The 11916-nt window shown below is 36.1% G+C and overlaps 1 protein-coding gene across 1 annotated transcript; it reads left to right on the top strand.

The window, feature by feature from the left end:
• The first annotated feature begins 8888 nt into the window (after window positions 1–8888).
• On the top strand, window positions 8889–11865 carry LOC143583293 (uncharacterized). Its single transcript, XM_077065635.1, has 13 exons — window positions 8889–9124; window positions 9340–9655; window positions 9736–10123; window positions 10221–10261; window positions 10330–10398; window positions 10485–10585; window positions 10671–10749; window positions 10822–10920; window positions 10995–11063; window positions 11145–11194; window positions 11264–11345; window positions 11431–11525; window positions 11617–11865. The coding sequence occupies exons 1-13, from the start codon at window positions 8889–8891 to the stop codon at window positions 11705–11707; spliced, it is 1716 nt and encodes a 571-aa protein (XP_076921750.1). The 3' UTR covers window positions 11708–11865.
• The last annotated feature ends 51 nt before the right edge of the window (window positions 11866–11916 follow it).

Here is an 11916-nt window from a genome sequence, read left to right as displayed (position 1 = left end):
GGCCAAAGTGTAACATAGATTATTATAAATAATAATAATACTAAACCCTAACTTATTATTCTTCTTCCCCCACAAGTCCCGATCGGAAACCCACCCCCCCTTGGCTCCTTGGCTGCCGTCACCTATACACACACATACAACCATCAATTTCAACTTTTGATCGAAGATTAAGGTGCTAGGAAGGTATAAACGACTATCCTATGCATCCTTTATACTTGATTTTGATGTTTAATGGGTTAATTGAAAACCCTAGATGGCCGATTTCATGTGTGTATGTAACTAATATGATTGTTGTTGATTTGATAATGATTTGATAACTAGAATGAATATTGTTACATGTTAATTGTTGTGTCTTTGATTTGAGTTCAAACAAAAAACCCTAATCATGTATGTAATGTGTAATTGATGTGCATGGATAGTGATTATGGAGTCTAGAGTGTTACATGAATGCATGATAGTCCATAGATAGTTAATATGTTGAGTTTGGATGCAAACAGTTTCTGGACAGATTGTGTTATTGAGGTTTAATTGACTGTAACGAAGTGTAAATGTGAAAATTGGTTGAGATTATTAATACTACAGTAAACTAGGTTGAGTCTAGTTTCTAAAGAATGTAAATTTGCAATTTTTGGACGTGGAAAAGTTAACTTTTATGATTTTACAAAAACGTTGTGCAAAGCTGAGCTGTTAGACCTGCTGTTAGGTTGTTTTGTAAATATTATATCTCGTGAACTACGAGACCAATTGGGTTGGTTCCACTTCTGGAAGTTGACTTGTTGAGTTAGGAACCTAACCCAAGTGGTCTTGCATTTATTGGATTTTTCGTTTAACGGGAATTGCAAATAAAATTCTGTTGCGCATGAATTTGACTGTTATGAGTTTGCTGTAATGATTTGATGATTGTGAGAAACCTATGTGGAATAAAAATATAATAAAATATGTTCTGGAAACCTAAGACATATATGCTTTTGTGATGATTTTTGGTAAATTAATTGTGATGCTGTGATTGGTGAGATAGTACAATCTTTCAAGTAGAATTTCTGTCTCGGTGAAACTAGCTGCTGAATTTTGTGAAAATGCATGAAACATGATACTTGCTATATAATTGTTATGATTTGACCAAATTACCCTCATGGGGAATAATTGCTAGTTAATTGTTATGTGTTGACCAAATTGCCCTTACGGGGAGTAATTGCTAGTGATGTACTTTATGAATACATGACACGTAAATAATTGCTTACACATGTAACGTATCACAAATACATTTGTTAAAGTCACACACGATTCACAAACGAAACACGAAACATGTTATGTGCATAGGTATTATGTGCCGGGTCTAGAGACTCGATAATATTCCGACACTTAGAAAAATCTATTTGTTGTTTTAGAACGCTAGAGAGAGTTTTTCTGTGACGCGCATCTTGGTGAATTATTTTGGGAATACTTCGCAAATAGTGAGTTTCACTTTCCCCTTTTTAAACTTTTTAAACGCTTTTCACTTGGGGGAGATAACATACTCCGAAAACGCATTTAAGATTTTGTTAATATAGATTATATATCACTTGTAAAGACTAAGTGGCAAACGCGTTAACTAAAGTCCTTCATTCACATCGAACCGTTTAATATTGGATAAAAGCGAGTCATTGTTGAGTAGTACTACTGGGTTTGACAAACCCCACCCAACGCTAAACTCGACTGGAGGTCGAGCGGGTGTAATCTTGGCTAAACACATACCATGGTCTGGATGACCTGGTGGCAAGGCAAATGATAAACAGTCAGCTTCGGTGTCGAACACTTAGTGATACTTGTTTTATAGGCTAGCTACCTATAGATATATAATTGACATAACACTATCTGGTAACGCAAAACACTGTAACGCAAAGCGCTGTAACGCAAAACGCTGTAACGCAAAACGCTGAACGCAAACGCTAAACGCTTTATTTTTATATAACTTGTGAACTCACCAACCTTGTGTTGACACTTTTAGTATGTTATTCTCAGGTAGCCGAGGCGGGCGCGCGGTTTAGGATCATGCATTGCTTGAAACACTTTTAATTATGCAAACTTATTTTAAACTGTTATCATTGGGTTTTTAAGTCGTCCTGCGTGACGCAACATCGGTTTCTATGGTTTTACGCTTCCGCACTTATTTTCATTTAAACGTTTTTATGGTTTGATTATAACTAATGATTCCGATCCTGTTAGTTCACACCCTCTGACGGTAAAACTCCGTTAGTGGATTTTGAGGGTGTGACATATGAAATGTCACCCCCAAAATAAAAGATGGAAAATGGGGTATGAAGTACTTACCTTCAAATGGTAAACTTGAAAGATAATAATTTTGAGATTTGTCGGAACGACGAGTTTAACACACAGTGCCTAAAAAGAAAAGAAGTCTTGAATTTAGAAAGGTTGTCTTGAAGGTCTTTAAACAAAATAAATGTTGAGAAATGTAAATAATTAAAGTTCAAGGTTTAAAATGTGACTATTTAAGAATTTATAATAATAACCCTTTAAAAATGTAAGTTTGCTCGAAACCGGGTTAAAGTATCTAACCTTAATATTTACTCAACCTATGTTAAGTAATAAGGTGGGTAAAATGCAAGAATGCAAATCCCTTTGGAATAAAGATACTAAAACGGGTTTTTTTTTTATCGAGTGTTCAGGTTCTCGGTTCGGGTCTTGATAATTGGTCAAACCCAAAGTCAACTTTCCAAAATATTGAATGTTATGAGATAACTCAATAAAATTTAATAAGACTTAACCAAGTATGTAGTTCCATTGTTTTAGAACTAACAATGCACGTTAAGCGAGTGTTCGGTTTTGTCGGTCCAAACTTTGTTATGAGATCAAGTTGGATCCAACATTTCCAAGTACTTACGAAAATATTTAAAAATCAATTTGTAACTATTTTTAAAGAAATATACAAGTCTTGATGGCTAAAAAAACACACACTTGTGTGTCTTAAGCGAGCAAGAATCGGTTTGGTTCGGTTTCCATCTCACAACAAGTTCATAGATGGTTTCCACATGTCCAAACACTAAAGAACTTGTATAATAATGTACAAATAAAAAAATACCAAAAGTTAACAATAAAGTCTTTAAACAAAAGTTCGGTTTTCGGTTCGGATCGTGTTTCGTGTTAAGACCGAGGTAAGATTCTACAAACCCATAACCATAGAATTTGTAAAAATGATTTTAGAAACTTAGATCTAACACTAAGTATGTTTAAACAAACAAAACTAGTAACAAAGTTCGGTTTACGGTTTAGAGCTATTTACGGTTAAACCGAAGCATAGACTTTTAAAAACCCATAACCATGGAACTTGTAAACATGACCAACAAACTAAAATAAGCAAGATTAATATGTATGAACAAGTTATATAGATGTATATATATCAAGGACACGAAGTCCTCCATGAAGCCTTGCCTTATGGGGTCCGAAACCTCACCGACCGGAATCGGAGAAGTAACTACCAAAGGTAAACAAGGGGTGTATATTATATATATGTTACACAACGATAAACAAGTATTAATAAGGCTACATAAACTAATTAAGATGAAAGACCAAAATCCTTCAAGAACACTTAAGAAGATAACCTTGAATCTTTGATGTTTGAGAGAGTTTTTTTTTTTTTGGAGTTGTAGCAAGGGAAAATGAAGAGGAAAGGTGGTGTATATATAGGGTAATGTTGGTGGTCAAATATGGGTGTGAGACACAAGAGTTTTCATGCAAAATGGATTAAGACAAAAACACAAAACAACAAAAATAAATAAATAAATAAATAATAAAAATAGGATGTTTTCAAGACCCAACAAGTGTGAAACAATATTGTAACATAAATTCATCATTTTGATTATAACATAAGCTTCGGTTTACAAATCGGGTCGGTTTACATAATAAACAAATACAAAAACGAATACAAACAAGACCCGAAATTGACGAATGTCATATTACGCGTATCAATTATCCATTACTACTACTTCCTACATCTAATTTGATTTTCATTAACAGTCCTTTAACAAAAACGCATCAGAAAATTAATCGGGTCACATTTTAATAACAACTTAAACAATTTCGCATGGGAGGAATTTCGCAAAGAATTTCGCTTCGCATAACCTGTTTCGCTTCTCAAGGCTGAGCGAAGCGAAATGCCTGTTTCGCTTCTCATGGCTGGGCAAAGCGAAATGCCCATTTCGCTCCTCATGGCTAAGCGAAGCGAAATGCCTATTTCGCTTCTCATGGCTGAGCAAAGCGAAATGCCTGTTTCGCTTCTCATGACTGAGCGAAGCGAAATGACTTCCTTTCTTCGTGTTTTTACCATTTTAAAGCCATTTTCCTTCGTGGCTCTTCCTCAGGACTTGATTTTTACTTTTTCTCAACTTTTGACACATTCTGAACCCATGCACCTGATCCTGGACCCATCTCTCAAAGTCCAAACGCCACCTTTTTACCTTAAAGTGCATCCAAGTGGTTATAACTTATCAAGTTTATATTTTTCTTACATTTCACAACCCGATCTATCATTATATCTGTTTGCATGCCGATTCTAACCATAAAACTTAACCATTTAAATCGAAACCTACCTTTTGCTTAGGGTTCGAGTTCAGATCCGGACAATACGTAGATCTGGACGTGATTCTTGTTGTTTGATGATGTCTACACCCGAGATTCTTCCTTCTTTTTACACGGATTTGGATCCAGAATGTAGAGAGAAAGTGTGTGTGTGTGTGGTGAAAGGTAACAAAATGGTGAAAAGGGTGGAGAGGTTAGGCTTATATAGGGGGCCATGGGCCCCACAACCCACTCACAATTTCAAATTCAAATATTATCCAAACACTTAACACACGACTAACTTAACGACACACAGTTAATAACAAAACTTTCCGTCATTTATTATTTAACAAAAAGTTGGATGTTACAATCCTCAGGATAAGGTGACGTCTGCATAGGGATGTCATCTCCAATATGCACTTCAGAGGACACCATAGGAGATCCTGACGAGAATATGTCGGCTGGCCTGGTTGAACGAGGCTGCATGTTCATGGAGTCTGGCCTCGTGGGTCTGGATAATTCCGAGGATACCGATGGGTAGGTTCCCAGTATCCTGACTGCCGCTGGGACGGAATCCTTGCTGATTGTGTCCCCAAGGATCCGGGATTTTGAAGGATAGATAATCCTGGAGAATCAAAATCAAGGACCCTAGGCATGTATGGAGTGGCCTCCTGCCCTGGTTTCTTTTTGATTCCTTCAATCTCCTTGAATAGCCTTGAGTTGGTCTTCTCTTGCTGTTCCATGTGAGTTTTGACCTATTTCATCAAAGCAAAAATATCATTGTTAGAAATAACCAGGTCTACCCGTGTAGAGGATCCCGTGAATGGTGGAAGTTCTCTTCTGGGCTGAATATTTTTCTTCGGCAATGGTGGAGGTCTTGGGTTGACACTTGAAACAGTAGTGACCACCGGAGCAAAGACTGAACTGGTTTTTGGTTGTGAGGCCATTGTCAAGAGAATGAAGGTGATTGAAAATGAAATAAACAGATTTAATGGATTAAAGCACCGATTGCCCACGGTGGGCGCCAAATTGTTTTGGTCAAAAATTAACAACAATGATTTCGTAACCAAATTAGTAATCGGGACTTGGTGCTTGTATGAAATGAACGTAAATGTGCTTGAACACGGAGATTTGTTGCGAGGAAAAAACCCGTTATCCTTAGGATAACAAGCAAAAAACCCCGGGTGGTGAAAACTATCACCACCGGTTTATTGATAACAAAAAGTGGTTACAATGGTGGAGCTAGAACTCGATCGTGATTACAGAGAATGCGAGTACTAGCAAGTCTCGTGTGTCTCGTGTCTGAAATGATCAAGTGAGCTTGATTTATATAAGTAAATGGCTAACAATAAATCCTATAAATTAGGAAATAATCAACTAAATTCTATTTAGCCGTCAATCACTCCATTAAACACGTTCCCTTTTTCGTCACGTTCTATTAACGAAATGTCCGAGTCTTGAGGCAATCTTGATAACTCCTTTGACCTGGTAAACAAGGAAAGTAGCGAACAAATTGTTAAATTATATAATATATTTAGAATACCTGTTACCTCGGAAGATGTCATTTCTTGAAGTTATCCTGAACATACTGCTGGCTGAAGATACCGAAAATCCGTGCCCTAACAATATGTAGTTCATTTAAATGCTTTTCAGGTAAGCAAATCCAGACAGTGATTAACAGTTGGGCACGTGATATAATACTAGAAAATTTTGATGGTTTATAATCTTTAAGTAGAAATTAATAAATCATAATGTAAAATATGTTAATTGGAAAATTGGATTTAAATAATCTTAACTGCTGACATATAACAGTCCCAGCTAACTAGTGGTCTCACCTTTTAATATATTTTCCACCAAGGGACTTTGAATAGGAGAATCATAATGCCGGTAGTCTCCAGTCACCGGAAAACTCAACATTTTCACTAGAAAACTCAACCTGCCACTGCCGATAACCAACACATGAACACACTACCAACCAATAACCACCATTTGAGTACCACCAACTGACTCTGACAGTGGTTCTAAGGTTCCGTAGACCTCAATAACTAGAGATTTACTAGTAAAAGTTCGTAAAGGTCTTATCTAAGGTTTCAAAGAGATTTGGGGCGAAAAGTTAAGGTTTTCCGCCAAAATGAGTTTTCCGGCCAAAAACGTTTTTCTGATAACCGTCGACTAACGGCGTAAGGATTCTATTAGTCAGAGTCCGTTGGTGAAAAATATGTTAAAAGGTGGGATCATCAGCAAATATTTCGTTAGTTTGGGGCTTTTATTTGCCAGTAGTTGATAATATGGATTATTTAAATCTAATGTTCCTATGTTCAATAATCCAGCAACTTAAGGTAAAACGATGCAGGTTTAAAAGAAAAAAAAACAAATAAGAAACTCCAACTAAAAAAAGGAAAAGATAAGATAAAAAAATAAAACAAAAAAGCTTTTCTAAAAAAAAGAAAAAGAAAATAAAAAAGAGAGAGAGAAGATAAGAATTGATAGATTCCCTTTAAGATCAAGCAATTCCATCAAATTAAGTATACTAGAAATGCCTGTATGTTTGATAGCATCTACTATGCTAGAAATGTCAATGAGTCTCATTAATGAAATTGCTTAGGATACCTTTTTTAGTTCTAGTGTCTGTTTTTTAGTATGGTATCCCTTTTACTAACTGGAATCAAAGAATTAATAGATCGATTCCGCTCAAAATAGTAATGGTTTGGGTTGTGAACTTATAATCTGATGATCAAGACGATTCTATGATTATAAGTTCATTTCATACCGGAATAAGGTTATATAACTTATATGCATTCTCATCGTGAAAAAGGGTGTGTGCGTTTTTTTTTTTTGGGAGAGAGAGGGGTGGTGGTGGTGGTTTGACCAGCTAACGAGAAGGGGCACATGCTTGGGCTGGTGTTCAAATTCATAGCCTAGACTTTTACTATTTTTATTGTTTACCATCTTGCCTTGGTGTACATATAAAATATATGTCGTACAACAACCAAAATGAAGACTTAGTCAAAAATAATAATTTAATATACATTTAAAGTAATTATTACATATATTTTAAAAAGGGGTAACAATAGCTTGTTATTGACATTGTTGATAAGTCAAGAGCATCATATATGTAGGGGTTGTGAAATTCATCTTCAATTGTTGAGGATGCATCAATAAGCATATAAACCTAGATAACTAGAAGTATCGAACTCTTTAACAAACTGGACTAGGATAAACACATCAAATTGGATAAAACTAAATAACAATCTTATGCCTTAAACCCCTAACACCGTCTCAAGCGAAGACGTCAGTGTGGGATTTTTCAAAGAAAGATCAAGGAAGGCATTTTGTAAAAATGACTGCCGGTTGAAGCATGATAGGAAGATATGTATATAAGCGACTAGATGAAATTAGTTCACTCTGTGGGAGAGTTAATTGATATCAGACTAATATTATGTATGATTTGTGAAAATCCAATGACATAATCTATATAATAAAAAAGGAAAATTACTAAAATAGACATGTAACATACATTGAAAACAAAACAAGCATAAAAAAACAAAAACAATAGGCATAGTAAAATAATGGAACAATGATGCATAACCCCATCGAACACCACTAAGCACCAAATGTGCCTTCACATTATCAAGCAAAACTGAGTTGGCAAAATCATACTAGGACACGCTTTGCCTATTTTATTTAGTTTTCTTTCAATGCCTATTTTAAATAAAATTTTGGTCATATATGCCTATTTTGACAAATTTTTCTATAATAGACTGACCAGATATAACTAAATAAAATTTTTACCCCTTTTTCCAAATTTCTATATAAAAATATCTCATAAATTAAACAATAAATTTGTGCATTTTGACTTATGGACCGTTGTGTATGTAAGCTACATGACACGTGCATGCATGTTGGGAAGGAAACAAAGATTACAAATGGTTCAGGCCTAAATATAGTGTTGTTTTTTTCTTTTTAACTTAAAATAGATAAAATTCAACAAAAAATAATAAAAAAAAAACACAATATAAATGCTATGATTATATAAGTTCATAAACTATATCTTTGGAGGAGGGGATTGTCACTAAACATTTAAAACAAGCCCCATTCACCCACACATGACATTCTAATTTCTAGTTTGGATTCAAGAAATTGGTCAACTAATGAACATGTACTGTGTTTCTCTAAAGATGATGAATTTGATTGATCAAACAATCACAGTGTGTGTTTCTGTGAGAAATCTTGGTTTTTTATTAGTTTACTGATCATTCTAAATAAAGATTGGAACTTGAGATTTAAAGAACCAATTTCTTGAATCCAAAAATCGCAAGTGCATGTGTGTGGAAATGGAGCAAAGCCATAGAACACCAACAGCTGAGGAGCTGTTAAAGAGGATCCAAGAGCTTCAAGTACAGCATGCTCACATCAAACAAAAAATATCCAAACTCATGCACCTGCAGCCAAAACCAAACCGTCGAGCCATTAGCGATATGAAGCTCACAGAAAGTCAGTATTTGAATATAATCCGGTCAATGGGTCAGGCTGTACATGTGTTTGACCGCAAATATCGGATTCGCCTTTGGTTAGTTTTTCCTCTTGTTCATGCGGTTTATGAATGCCGGCCAGGTGATTACTTGGTAATGGAAGGACCTAAGTTGACAAGTCGTTCTATAAATATGGGGCATGGGTTGAGGTTTTGGTTGTGTGATGAATAGAGAATTATTGTAACGAGCTTTTGAGTCAGGTTTCGATCTCTTAATAAAGTGTTTATCGGTCATGTGCCTTGTAATGATGCAGGAACCGAGTTGCAGAAGACATTTATGGGCTTACGGCTGCTGAAGTATATGGGAAGACTCCAACAGAGATTCTTGTGGACCCGAAAGACACTGTAGTAGCAGATTATCTGCTAGAACGGACGGTAAGTGGAGAGACATGGTCAGGGGAGTTCCCTGTGACAAACAAGAAAGGAGAAACCTTCATGATTATGTGTACGAATACACCATATCGTGACGAAAATGGAAGATTAATTGGCGGTATTTGTATATTTACTGATTCACGTCCGTATCGACAAATGAATCAGAAGCCATCAATAGCCTCAAAGATATCAAATTTGGTGATGATTATTGTTATCATTATATTTGTATATTTATGGATTTATTAAACTGAATTTGATGAATGATGACTTGTTTTCAGGCTTCAAAGGTGAAGTTGAAACTGCTGACAACAGATGATGAAGAGGACGCAGCTCAAACCGAAGAAAGCCCTCGGGGGCATATTGGGACATATCCATTTGGGGTATTCACCGAGGATAATTTTACTGGTAAGAGAAGCGTGTGGGGGTGGAATGGAAATGAAAGAAAAGACGAGTCTGTTGTTGCTAAACTATGTCGTTTCGGTTGGCAACGTTTATCTGTGAATCAAGAACTCGAACACAAACAAATGTGGGATGATAGGAGGTTAGCCTTAGAGAATAACAAGATGGAGCCTTCAGGGTTGTGGCTAAGTAGTGCTGACACGACCATCAAACTCGATTATGAGATTGTGTGGGAAGACTTGATAACCAAACGAATAATTGGGCAAGGTATTTATCCTAGACATTTGGTTTAATTTAAAAATGTAATCTAATTTTGATGTTAGTTAGTTGGTTAGTTATAGTTAGTTGAGGTATATTTTGGCAGGTTCATGTGGGACTGTATATCACGGACTGTGGCATGGATCGGTATGTTCTCCGTCCCCAACTTGTTAAACAAGAGGTAAAATTTTAGAGAATCTAAAATATACGCGCAGGATGTTGCAATCAAGCTATTTACATACCAAGAATATCCGGCAGATGCGATGGTCTTGTTTAAACAGGAGGTAACTTAATTATTCAGCTGTTAGTACTATTGATTGTTGAGTGTTTGGTTACTTATAATTATATATACTGGTTAATTATTTTGAAGGTGTCTCTGATGAAAAGGCTGAGACATCCAAATATTTTACTGTTCATGGGGGCGGTAACTTCACCTCAGCATCTATGCATTGTCACCGAGTTCCTTATCCGGTTGGTTAATTCTTCACTCTTAACTCCATCTCAAACACCATCTTTATTTAACTCAAGTTTACATCCACTTGTTTTAATCATGTAGCGGAAGTTTGTTTCAGATACTTCAACAAAAATCAGCACGACTAGATTGGAGACGACGTCTTCAAATGGCCATTGATATTGTACGCACATACATACCTTATAATGATTATTCGTCTACGTTGTTATATATTGAGTAGTGTTGTTCGTGATAGGCACGGGGCATGAACTATCTTCATCAGTATAATCCACCTATTGTTCATCGTGACCTCAAGTCTTCAAATCTTCTTGTCGATAAGAACTGGACAGTGAAGGTGACTATGCTTGCTTGTTTAAGTTGTTTTGTTTCAGATGCACTGTTGATTAATTAGTGTGAACTAATTTGTAGGTTGGTGACTTCGGTCTCTCCCGTATCAAGCATCAAACGTACTTGAAAACAAAGTCTGGGAAAGGAACGGTATTACACCTCAAACTGCAGGTAGAAGCGTTTTTTACGTTCAAGTAGCAACTGATTTGTTTGTTTATTTGTGTTGTGCAGCCTCAATGGATGGCTCCAGAAATTATTCGTAACGAGCAAGCAGATGAAAAGTAAAATTTCTTCAATTGTCATTTTCCCATGAATCCGATATATATTTAGTTAATCTTTTTGTTGTTAAGGTCGGATGTATACAGCTATGGCGTGGTATTGTGGGAAATTGTCACGCGGAAGATGCCTTGGGATGATCTTAACCCGATGCAGGTAAGTTAGATCAATATGCATAATGCATGCTTGTAAGTAGTAACATACTTTTTGAAAACCATACTTATTAATGTCGTACTTGCAGGTTATAGCAGCCGTAGGATTCATGGATAGAAGACCAGAGATCCCGAAAGATGTTGACCCACTGTGGACTTCACTTATCGAAAGCTGTTGGTGCAGGTTGGTTGGTTTCATTAATAAATATGTTTTTAAAGTTGACCTTTTATCGAACGGCTAAAATACCATAAACTTTCTTTTCTTTTACACGCAGCGAGCCAGAATCTCGACCTACATTCCAAGAAATACTGCACAAACTAAAAGATTTGCAGAAGAAGTATGTGGTCAAGCGTACAACTACATAAAACAGAACAGAACGGAAAGATGTGAATGCTTCCCAAAGGAATTCATCACGGCCCATGTTGGAACAAAATCACATCAGTACGCTGCAGGCAAGTTGGTGAGTCTAACTAACTTAACGTCAGCTAGTATTGCTTGCTTTCATGCAGTTTTATCAATTCTTGCTTTTTCTTGACAGAATGACAGAAGCAAATGCATGCGGTTCATTCAGAAA

Source organism: Bidens hawaiensis, unplaced genomic scaffold (assembly GCF_021521415.1).
Source record: "Bidens hawaiensis isolate Kalapana, Puna unplaced genomic scaffold, B.hawaiensis_p1.1 tig00032354_1, whole genome shotgun sequence".
NCBI lineage: Eukaryota > Viridiplantae > Streptophyta > Magnoliopsida > Asterales > Asteraceae > Bidens > Bidens hawaiensis.
This window is presented reverse-complemented; position numbering and strand designations above follow the sequence as displayed.

Coding starts and splice junctions, on each gene's coding strand:
- LOC143583293 (XM_077065635.1), top strand. CDS start 8,889: ATGGAGCAAAGCCATAGAACACCAACAGCTGAGGAGCTGTTAAAGAGG. Junction 10,262..10,329: donor ACGGACTGTGGCATGGATCG/GTATGTTCTCCG, acceptor ATATACGCGCAG/GATGTTGCAATCAAGCTATT. Junction 10,921..10,994: donor ATAAGAACTGGACAGTGAAG/GTGACTATGCTT, acceptor ACTAATTTGTAG/GTTGGTGACTTCGGTCTCTC.